Below are 12,275 nucleotides of genomic sequence, written 5' to 3'. Positions count from 1 at the left end.
TCAGATAAGCCTGGCTGCTCAGCTTGCTACCAAAAACTGTAGTACAGACTTATACCAAAGGTTGGTCTTGCTTACACCTGTAGTCCCATTTGTATGTGGTGGTCCCAGAAGGTACTGCATGCAATTCTGCCCAACAAGGCCGAGAAGGATAAAACCCCATGCCAAGATTAATGTAAATGATGTTCTGTTGAACCTACTATTTGAAAGTGGAGCGCACTATACACTTGTGAATCTGGATACTTGGTTGGAGAAGTTTAACCTATGTGAACTACAAGAACCCACTATGAGAGTGCATGCTTATGGAGGCATACAGTGTAGGGGAATTCTGGGCACATTTCAAGTATGGCGAAAATGTGCACAAGGAATGGTGAGGGTCACTGCAAAAGGAGGGAACCTGCTGTTGTAGGACGCCCAGGCTGATTTGGATCCAAGACTAGATCCAGATCATCCAACACAGGTGATGGTCATACTAAAGAACTCAGGAAAAGTGTAGTTAGGGCAGGAAGAGAAGAATGACAACAAGATGGTTTCCAGAAGTGGGAGAAGAAAACTGGTTGTTTGAAAGCGTTTGTACATTTATAAAGATGAAACCACGTGCCATGCCGGTGAGATCGAATGGCACGCACTATACCTCGGGCTTTGCGAGCGGATGTCGAAAACGATCTATAACAAATGTTAAGCAAAGGGATCATTGAAGAAGCAGTGGCAGCGGAATGGAATAGCCCCATAGTGGCAGTGCACAAGCCAAATGTTAGTGTGAGGCTATGCTGTCATGCCTGCGCCATGGGAGCATACATTGGCAATCAATATGGACAAATTGTTATTCATTTATCTACAGAAAACTCTTGGATCAACCGCTATTCACTTTTTGGACCTTATTTCCTATTTGCGAGACTTTGGTGCTTTTTTATTTTTCCCAAAAAACTACACTTACCACAATGCACTTGGCTATAACCATCTATTCCAGGCTATTCCTATTTTTCTTCATCAGAACTATAATCCCCAGAAGCCCTAGGGATTTGCTCTGCTTCCACCCGCTCAGGAACAGAGAGGGAGGTGGCCGATTGTCTGCAGGTGTGCTAGCCAGGTGCAACCAATTAGCCTGCCTCTGTGCTGGGCTGGGCGGTATAAGAGCTGCTGCCTGCAGGAGCTCAGGCTCTTGCATTGAGAGTCCTTCCGGCACCTTTTTGCTTCGAGCTCCAAACTTTGTATGCTGTTTCCTGCTTTCACCTGCTTTTTGTTCCAGTGTCCTGGCGGGCTCCTGCCTTGTAGCCTGCTACACCCTGCTGCCTACAGCCCTAGCCTTTTGGGCTCCTCCGCCCTTGCCCTGCCGGGCTCTCCACATAGCAGCCGATCACGCTCTGCTGCCTTCCAGCCTCCGCCCTTACCCTGCCGGGCTCTCTACATTGCAGCTGATCACGCTCTGCTGCTTTCCAGCCTCAGCCCTTGTCCTCTAGGCTTCCTACTTAGCAGCTTATCACTCACCGCTGCCTACTACCTACCTTTTTTCCGCTGGGTTCTCGGCCTAGCAGCCCTCTACAGTCCTCTGCAACCTTCTACGGGCAGCGGCCCTGCCCCTCAGGGCTCACTCCTTGCTGCCCGGCCCTTCTGGGTTCCTTGCCGTGCAGCCTGCTTTACTCTGCTGCCCTAAGCCCTTTCCCTCTGGGCTCTCTACTTTACAGCCCTGCTCCTGTGGGCCTGCTCATTGCTTTCCTGCTCCTCTGAGCTCTCAACCTTGTTCCTTACTGTCCTCTGCTATCCAATCCTGTTACACGGCTTTCCCTTCATTTCCTTCTGCTAGTTTGCTATCAACCTCCTTTTCCTGGATTTGTCTGTAAGTATCTTCTCTTGTACCGTTTGTAGACCCTTTTGTACAGAGCTTGTCTGTTGGTTCCCATCAGTCAACCTCTGCCCCCTTCCCTTGTCTCGTTTCTACATTACAGACACCCATAGCTGCTGTTCCAAGCCATGAGCAAACAGCGTGAGCAAACACCGTGGGCCTCTGTTATAGCAAACTGTGCAGAAGGCTAGAGAGTTTTTTCCTAAGGTTCGTGGAATACTCTCTTCCTATATCTGCATACACCCCAAGAGGGAATTCATTCTGTACCTTTTTCCTTGCTACTCTTGCCTACTCTTCGTTCTCTTTCCTTTCAGCTGTGTGTGTACTTATCTGTCCACTTTATTTTGGCACAACCACCCAAACCCTTTCTGGGTGTCCTGTGCCACTCTTAATAGAGTGCCATCCCTGACATATGCATTGACCTCGGGGAGTTAAATAAGAGTGTTACTAGATGGGTTTCCATTTCCAAATATTGATGGTCTTTTGTTAGAAATTGAAGGGGGGAAAGGTATTTTCAACATTAGATCTGAAGGGGTCTTACCACCAGGAGAAGTTACATCCTTCTATGGATCTTACGGCATTCATAATGCCCTTTGGTTTGTATAGGTGCAGGAGGATGCAGTTTGGATTGATCTCTGCAGCGAGCGTATTTCAGAGAGTAATGAACAAGCTGTTCAGGGGAACACATGAGGTGCACTGTTATTAAGAGGATTTTATAGTGTGGGTAAGAAATGTAGCAGAACATTATGAACGATTGAAAAGTGTGTTGGGGAGGATGGGTGATGCTACTTTGACTAGATCAATTGAAAAATGAGTAAAGAATGTTCAATATCTGCTGAGGGAATAAAGCCCAAGGTATCTACAGTAGAGGCTATCAAATGAGGCGGCCTCCAAAAGACAAAGGAGTTTTCATATTTAGGGCTTGTGCAGTATTATGGTAAATTTGTTAAAAAACTGGCAAAGGACAAAAACAATGAGGATGTTGGTAAAGAAAGGGATAAGGTATGTTTGGTGTGAGGAGTGTGAAAGGAAGTTTGAGGACGTAAAAAGTTGTTTGATGCAAGCATCCATTTTAAAAGTATTTAAAGAGAATTGGGATGTGAAATTGTTTACTGATGACAGTGACAATGGTTTGGGGTGTGTGCAGATGCAGCAAAAGGGGAACGAGTGTTGACGGACGCGGAGCGGGGGTACTCGGTTATAAAACGGGAGACATAAGCTTGTTTGTGGGGAGTGGAAAAATTCCAACAGTTTTGGTGGGGAAGAAAATGTGTGCTATTGTCAGATCATAAGACTCTCGAAGGGGTCTTCAATAAGAAAGGCTCCGATGGGATCTATAGGAGGATTGCCAGATGAATCAGTGGGATGCAGGGTCTGGACATGGAAGTGAGGCATGTGAAAGGTGAACTGAATGTGATGGCAGATGCGTTGTCCTGAAATGCCGTAGAGGATGAGTAATGGAAGGCGTGTGAGGAGGATGGAGAAGTGTTTGCCAATTTCGGAGTGGCGGATGAAAAGGACTGGAGAGGACAGTGTGGAAGGGATGAATTGTTTATGGCACTGTTGTAAGGTGTGTGCAGGAGGGTGGCCGAAGAAGATTGGGAGGAAGAACTGAAAGGATATAGAAGAGTAAAAAATGAATTTAGTGTGGAGACCGGGATTTTGACCCAAGGAGATAGTTTGGTTTTGCTGAAAGGAATCAGAGGAGCAGTAATTAACATAGCCCATTGTAGGGCATTTCGGGGTGTGTGTGTGTGTGTAAAACAAAGGGTTTGATTGGCAAGACTTCCGGTGGCCTGGATTGGAGGTGGCACATTTTTTAAAATAATGGTGTGTTGCAAAATAGTTATAAGATCTGTGTTGCTAGGACGCCACCCATGAACGTGATTGAACAGCCCAACTCTGTTTGGGATGTGGTTGCTGTAGACATTTTGGGTCCAATATCTGCAAGAGGACAACAGAGCGCTTGTGTAATTGTGGTTGTGGACTTGCTGTCCAAATGGCCGGATGTGTGTGTGTGGTAAAGGACATTAGTATGCGAAAGGTTGCGAGCATTCTGGAAGGAGTCTGAGGGAGGGTTTTCCCAGGAAGTTGGCGTCAGATAATCACCCACAAATTGTGTGCATAGAAATGGAAGGATTTCTGAAGGAGAATGGGGTGGAGCATACAATAACAGCGTTAAATAATCCAAAGGGAAATGCGACAGTGGAGAGATTCAACAGGAGTGTTGGTGAGAATTATCAGAAATGTGTTACTTCCCTTCTAACTTAGAGACCCCCAGCTCTTTTGCTGGACTTAGGACTTAATTTTTATCCTGAAGAGAGCGAGACCTTTTTCCCACTCATGTATTTTTCTGCGATTTCAACTCTGTTTCTTTTGGTTTTGGAGTCTGACAAACTCCATAGGCATCATCTTTTTACGTTGTGACGCACAGCACCTCCAGTGCAGTATCACAGAAATCTTTTGGATTTCTGCAAAGGTTTAAATACCTTCTCTTGGATAATTACTGTTTCCCAGAGCAGTAAAATGAAATTGACTTTACTTACCATTGTAACTTTCTAGACACAGCACACTCTATCTTAAAATAGAGTGCTGGAGGGGTTACTTAGTATTCCCTGTGTCTAGATCCTCATGTAACATTTTTATATTACCCTTTCCTCACTGAATGGCTAGTGGCAGTGGTTTCGTTTGAACTACCATGGTTTGCATTTACTGCGGGCTGCATTCGTGGCTCCAGTAAAGCAAGCACAGGAGCCATCTTTTTCAAAATGGCACAGAGCCACCTTTGACAAAATGACCCGCGGTCTTTTTTCACCAGTTCTTTGTGGAAAGGTCCTTCTATAGATTTTCTCTGCACGCCAAACCAGTTTTGGCCTCTTTGTTCATTTCACCTTTGGCAGGATTCAGGCGTGAAGCCCGCCTCTGGCTCCAGAGTGTCCGGGGTAGGCAGGAAGTGAGGGAGGTGCCCAAAACTCCCTGTGCTTAGTCTCGTAGAAGACCCAAATGCACTCTGTGGTGACTGGCTGGCTGACTGTACGGCAAGGACAGCCACCCTGCTGGGTGAGTGACGGCTAGGCTAGAATGAAAGGGAGAAAACTGTTTAAAAGGGGAGTCTCTGGGACTGGAAAGCAGAGTCGACCAATGGAACGAAAGGACCAAAGACGAGCTGAAGGACGGCTGCTGCACCGTTGGTTTGCCCAGTGAAGCCCTGCTGCAGGTCCGAATTGCCAAGTTCATCTCGACAGAGAAGCCCTTCAAGGATGACTTCTTCCTATGAGTTGTTGGGACCAATCAACTCGTAAGCCACCTAGATACCATTCTCTGAGCTGGTTAGGTTTAACCAGGGGGAAGGACACCAGCTTGTGTGCTTGACTACAGCTACTAGAACTGAAGTGACTCCATTTTGTCTGCGTTTTCAGACGATCCTGTGCAGTGCAGGAATCCCCTGATGTCCTCCCTCTTGTCCCCACGACTGAAGCTCAGGAACAGTAATAACTGCATGAACTGCCAGGAACCATCGCCTTCAGCTGCATCTTTCGCTTCATATTAAGGTACTGTGCCAACCCGATTGAGAGAACGCATCTCTCGCGGTGAAAGTTCCTGGCACTTTCCCAACTTGCAGGCCTAATCAGCTTGTGACCCAACATATGATTCTTTTTCATATTATCTACTTCTGAGAACTTTGGCAAAGACTTTACCGTTTACTACAAGAACTGCTCTTTCCTATCAGACACTAGCCCATTGACTTTGGCCTAGGCCTATTAAACGGAATCGAGTTCTCTAGTGAAATGAAACTATTTGCACTGCCTAAGAAAGTATTTGTGATCTATTCTGTTAACTTGTGCCTTTTACTCCCATTTAAAGTAACTGAAATGCCATTTTACTCCTATTTCAGGGGAGCCTAATTTGCTCAGAAACGTAATGATTTTGTATTGAAGTATTTCTGTATAATATTAAGTTGCCCCCTCCTAATAAATGTTTTCTAAATGACTGTGTAATAAATTAATAAGTGTTTTATCAAGAAACCTGGAGTATAAATGTCTACTTGAACCACTGTGATTGTAAGACCTCTGTGTAACATCCTTGTACTGTTCACATTCCCTCTTGAGATAAGCCTGGCTGCTCAGCTCGCTACCACAAACTGTGTAGTAAAGACTTGTACCAAAGGTTGTTTTTTGCTTACACATGTAGTCCTAATGGTATGTGGTGGTCCCAGAGGGCACTGCATGCAATTCTGCCTAACATAAGGGTGCTGCGCTCAATTGGTCTTTAAAAAAAAAGTTCATCATTGCCAGAATGCAGAATGGCAGCATGTTACAGTCATACACCCGCATGAAGATTCACCACTGATGTAGTTGCAGGCTGTGAAGTCCATTCTACGCCTCTATGGCGGAGAATGGCTTCAGTTCAGGACAGTACAATCAGTACACAGGATCTTGGAAAAGATGTCCATCTTACAATGACACTGCTCCAGAAAAGAGGAGGTGGTGAGGAAACAGTTCCATGTCAGGTGGCGATTACACTGCAGAGTGATGTCTCTTCCCAGACAACGACAACAACATGAAATCGAGCTATTTCAAACAAAAGCTAGAGAATAAATACTATCTCAGGCAAATGAAAGCATTGTGGCAGAAATGTAGTCAATTCCAGAACAAACTTCCATGCAATTTCAAAAACCCTTATGTCCACGGTGGCAAGAACTCACATTTCCTTAGCTTTTAAATGGTAAAAGGTAAGTGTGCCTTTCAAATACATATTAACGCTCACCTGCTCTTAGAGGCTTGTAAAGTTCATTGGATGGTGTCCTTTGCCAGCGTTCTGTGAATTTCTTCCTTAGATCATTGTCTGTGGTTTCTTCTTCATCCAACATTCTTAGTGACTTTTGAAAAAAGAAAACCGCACATGGTTATTGCATGTACAAAATGCATGAGAATCAACTGGATCATGCTACCGAAATCCACAAATCTATAAAAACTTCAATTTGGAAAAAAGGATATGTTTTAGATAAGATTTTAATATTTATGATAAATCTTCCTGACCTGTGTCAACCCCAAAACATTTTACTTGGAGATTTATCTTCTCCTGTCCCCCGAACCCCCTTTTTTTTCTAAAAAAAACTTTTTTTTAAAAAGGAAAACCCGAAAAATAAATCTATAATTAAAAAAAATTCGACCATTTGGTTTGACAAAATTGCATCGACCAAATGTCTTTCGACCAGTTTTCAGTCGACCAAATGTCTGGACACCATACAATGCATCCCCTTTCACACTAAAACTGTAACAATTGTGATACAGGGACAAGATTACCTTTAATGGCTGGTGGCAGTGACCCCTTTTATTAATTTGGTGCACCTTTACCGCAGGCTGTGTGCAAAGCCCCGGTAAATGCACCCTTAAGTGCACAGTTTACCAAAATGGCCCGTCTTGTTTTTTAGCCGTTTTAGTGTTCCTTATCCTTTCTTGTTCCTTCCCCCGACATACAAGGCAGGAACTTACTTTGTGTGATTTTTATCTTCGGCGGGAGTCCTGTGGACTCCACGCCCAGGCTCCAGTGTGTCTGAGAAGGCAGGAAGCAAGGGAGGGGGGGCAAAACTCTACAGCCCTTTGTCTTCCAGCCCGAGTGCAATATTCCAGTTCCAACTGGAAGGCTGGCTGGCCTGAAAAAATTGCCATCCCCAAAATTTGAATGTTGAAAGGCTGTTTGATTGGCTGGGTTCCTCCATAAGAGTCCGATCCTGGAAGAGGTAGTTGACCTCTTGAACCAAAACCCGAAGAGGACGATGAAGGAAAATTGGCTATTTCCAGGGACCGGAGAGCCTACTGTGTAACTGGAGCCTGCTGTAGCCCTTCCTTCCAATCAACCTGGGGACTCCAAAACAACGACCCAGACCCTGGTGAGAGCCACTAGACTCATGAAGGCCTGCATTTTGAGCCATCCCACAATGTGCTGCAACCTTGCGCGGTGCAATACCTCAATACCCTGGGACCTTGAGCCATTGTGCGGTGCAAGGTCTTCCAAATTCCGAATCTCGCTGTAACTTCGTGGGCATCCTGCTGCATCTCCAGAGACACGATTCCAGTCCGAAAAGTCCCCTTTGTAACAACGAGAATCTGACCAGAGATATTAGGTCTTCTGTTCTTGAAAAGGCGCAAAATCGCATCTAGCTATGAGGAAAACCTTGCCTAGAGCCTTCCCCGTTGCTACCTGCTGCAAAGTCCCTTCCAATGTCCTGTTTTCAGTCACCACGACCAGGAATCCACCGACCGAGTTTTTGGCTGCAGATCCTGAAGTCCGCCTGCTGCAAAATCTTCTGTGCTGAGGTACTGTGCTGGCTTGGGTATTTACTTACCTTAAGTCTCTTGTGATTCCTGTGTAGCTGTGGGGTGGTGTGTGATTGAGAGTCCTCTGGTCCACTTCTGTGAAGCCCGTGGACCCTCAACTAATGCTAAAGTAAAATATTCACATGTTTGAGTAGTCTTCTTTAGGAACTCTGACTTTTGCTACTTAAGAACCTATCCTGACCTGCCTGTTGGACACTAGACCGTAGTCACCCCGCCCTTCTGCCACAGAGAACACTCATGCTCCAAGAATAAGGCAAAGACTTAAGATATTGTGCCTTTTGCTGGGATGCAGTGATAAAATTGCGGCAAAAATGTTGCCTGAACAAAAAATCATGTAGTGGTTGGACCCGTTAAAGGTGTACCCCATTACACCATTTAAGGGGAGCACAGGTTGCGGCGGTGTCCCCCGCCCCCCTTAAATGGTATAATAGGTCCAGGGGTTGTGGGGGTGTCCCTCGCATCCTTTACATGGATTGCAGCCTTTTTGCCGTGATCTTGTGTCTCCATGGCCATTTTTACCACGATTTTAACACATGGAACCCTTTTGCCTAGAAAAGAGAATAAGTGTTTAAAGGTTACTTACTTGCAAAAGAAGTTGGTTGGTAACTGAGTCTGAGTGCAGTTACAAAAGTTCTTACTTACATTGAATTTGTGTTGCACTATTCTGGAAAGTTAATATAAGGTTAAGTTACTCACCTGTGAATTGGTTGTGCCTCTTCCCCAAAAGTAATGACATGGTTTCACTTTATTATTGCTGTTAGGATAATTGTATGAGTGTCCCCAATTGGGTCTTGCTTCCTCTGACTTGCTGTTAGCCTGTCCAGAATAAGTCTGCTTAGATCATGTTTACCTTTTCGGTTGCTTATAGCTCCTTACTAAAGTATCCAGGTTTTACTTAACTCGAGTATAATTGTGTTATCCTAAAATAAGTTAAATTGCTTTCTTAGTCTGTGAACTTAAAAGCAACTGTAATTGAATATTACAGCCCATGGTCCAACTCCCCTCGAATAACTGCTATCCTGAATCAGAGTTACAGGTTTCTGTGTCTCACTAGATCAGTCAAGTATATTGTCCAGTTGATATTACTATGCGATTTCTTGCTGAGTGTTGCAGTACAACTGATAGGGTCTACTACCCTGGTATTATTGAAAGTAATCTAAAACTATTGGTTTTGACTTCCCTAGAACTCCCGTTAGGTCTTCCAAATAAAGTGTATGCACTTTGGTCTGTGCACCTTCAAGCATAGTGTGTTTTTATAATTGTGGTTATATATAATATAACGAGAGACAGCCATAACAGGACCAAAGACCGAATACATAGCAAGACCGAGACAGAAACACCAGGACCAGGATCAGTAAGACCCGGACCCTAAACCATAGCCATTCCCAACAGACCTAATCACGGCAGATAACAGGGGAATAGGGAACTCTGTATCATTAGCTCCTAACCAGAGGGTGAGAAACAAAAATAAGCACCCACATTACACAATGCTCATCAAGATGCAGCGGGAAGCACAATGCGCCATTACACACAAACTACAACCAAACAATAGCTCTTAAAGAAGTCAAACCACGGAAAACCAAAGAACAAATTGAAAGATGGTCATGATAGGAGGAAACTAACGACTGAATACACAGGCTGACCAAGGCGGAAGCACTAAGACGCTTCATCAACAGCACACTGACCCTGAAACATTCAAAGCTCCAACAAACCACTGTCACATTAGATAACAAGAGACTAGATGGTACTAACCCAGTTCCACACCCAAAGGAAAGGTTCAGACACACCTATCACTCCATACAATACTCAGTAGGAGACAGCTGGATCCACGCAGCACCATCACACACCACAACGAGATGGCCTATAAGGAACCAGCAACAACCCCACCCACAGGGATACAGTCCAAACGGAAGCAGAAGTATCTGAATCAGGATACAGACGCCACTAACCCAACCTCAATTTTCTGCATACTCAACCCACATAAAACCATTTCTCTCCCAGGAATCTGCACACACTTCAAAACACTGCATCAACAACACATAAACAGCACCTACAGCACACAAGGTCTTCCCCGATCCACTACTTGCACCAAAGCCCAGCACTCTGTGTATACCGAGCTGAAGACGCCAACAGCACACCATCTCTCCTACTCTCCTATTCCCCTCCTCCCCACTAACCCTACCCGCCCTCCTTCCTGTATACAGATCCGCCAGAGCTCCTGGGGACCAATTCCGTTGGTGACGGTGCGCTATGCAAGTACCTTTAACATAACATAATGAGATGGTACTTATTCCCCCAAGATTCATCCTCTGCCTACTTGCATTTAAATAAACCATTTATTTTTCCAATACATAGTGTTTGTGTTTCTTTGGATGTTTCCTAAAATATCATATTTTAATTCATTAACTTAATACAGCACAAGTATCAAAAGACATTAAAAAACACATACACAACATCTCAGTATACAATGATAAAAATAATTATTCCACCTCACAGAATCAAGTTCACAAATGCTTAAAACACCACAACACAGTAGCAACTTCATTTCTCTTGCTTCCTACTGTGTCAACATAGCCCAACTCATAAGTTTCTGTCCTTGATGTTGTAAATAACTGGACATTCTTCAGGGGCAGAAATGTGTCAGGTGCTGCCGGTAGATCTTTTTTCGTTCCTCTACACTCCAGGTTCCTATATCTGAGCCAAAAACTTGTAGAAATAAATGTCTTCAAGTTCATCACCTTTTTAGTGGACCAATACCCTTCGTCGTGGGAACTGGTTTCCTCTTTGGAGAAAGATTTCTATTTCTCTCTTGAAACAAGATTAGGCAGGAGACCTTCAAATATACACTTCCACCAGTACGGGTCAATCGTTGGATTTCTCTACACCAATGGGTCTTTATTCACGCTGACTACTTTGTTTTAATTGGACCAAAAGACCACACTACTCAAGTCCAGTTCAATCCCAGATTATGCCTCTCCACGTTATGGACAATTCGGCGCATCCAATCTCACCAACTTGCCTCTCAAAGGTGGGTAACGTATAGTAAAGATATATCCATCATGGTCCTCCGCATGGTCTTTTGATACTTGTGCTGTAATAAGTTAATGAATTAAAATATGATATTTTAGGAAACATTTTATATGTTATTAATTACTCTATACGCAGCACACATCTGCTAAGTGGTTGCTTTTAGATTCCTTATACCTTAGGGTACAACATGTTGTGTTATTGATAATGTATCCCTTCTTTTGGTTGAATATATATATTGTATCCTCACTTGGTAGGAGGGATCACCATAGGGTGGGGCAACACTTGAATGAAATAATGTCAGTGTTTCTTTGGACCATTTGCATTACAATTTAATTCATACTGTTCTATAGCCCTCTCTGCCTCCTAAAATGGGCCTGGCTGTTCTGTCTACGCAACCCTATTCTTAGGTGGTACAGCCTTATACTAAGAGTGGAGTCTTGTACTGCCTCAGTTGAATGGTTTTACTAAGCCCTAGTTGGACTTCTGAAAAACTGTCCCAACACGGAGGTCATCCCCTGATATTCTAGGCAGGAACAACCTCAGTGGCAGTTTTGTCTTTGGCAGGAATCCTCTGTCTTCCCCGTAGAGGCTCTAGAGGGTCTACGAAGGCAGGAAGGAACGGAGGAGTCCAACACTCAGCAGCTGTTTGTCTTTCACCTGGCCTGAAAGGAATCAAGTCCCACTGGGGGGCTGGCTGTCCCGATTGCACAACCAGACTGCCCCTTTCTGTAAACGGCAGGCAGAGTTTGCAGAAGTTGTGCTGTGGCTCCTGATAAATACTCCGATCATGGAAGCTGCTGGCAAGTCCACCACTGGAGCTGAATGCAAAGAGGAAGATGAAGAAAAGAAGTCTAATGATTTCTAGCAAACCCTTCCTTCCAATCGAGCGGGGGTCCTGAATGCGGAGACTCCTACACAGAGGCTGGTGCGATCCACTAGTCTTGAGAATACCTGCAAAACAAGCCATCCTATGATGTGATGCGACCTTGCTGGGCTGCAAACCGACAATTCCCTGGGACTGTAAACCCAAGTACAGTGCATGGTCTTCTGAAATCCGAAACCAG

The 12,275-nt window shown here is 44.5% G+C and overlaps 1 protein-coding gene across 2 annotated transcripts in view; it reads right to left on the bottom strand.

Moving 5' to 3' along the window:
* The window catches only part of PDCD6IP (programmed cell death 6 interacting protein), a 1,152,781-nt gene that overhangs the window by 634,788 nt on the left and 505,718 nt on the right, over positions 1-12,275 (bottom strand). For both annotated transcript variants that reach the window (XM_069613187.1, XM_069613188.1), the window contains exon 11: positions 6,608-6,719. In XM_069613187.1, the coding sequence (XP_069469288.1) occupies positions 6,608-6,719 (112 nt within the window). The remainder of the gene's footprint in view (positions 1-6,607; positions 6,720-12,275) is intronic.

The sequence above is a fragment of the Ambystoma mexicanum genome, chromosome 5p (genome assembly GCF_040938575.1).
Source record: "Ambystoma mexicanum isolate Mex_15411 chromosome 5p, UKY_AmexF1_1, whole genome shotgun sequence".
In the NCBI taxonomy this organism is placed as follows: Eukaryota; Metazoa; Chordata; class Amphibia; order Caudata; family Ambystomatidae; genus Ambystoma; species Ambystoma mexicanum.
This window is presented reverse-complemented; position numbering and strand designations above follow the sequence as displayed.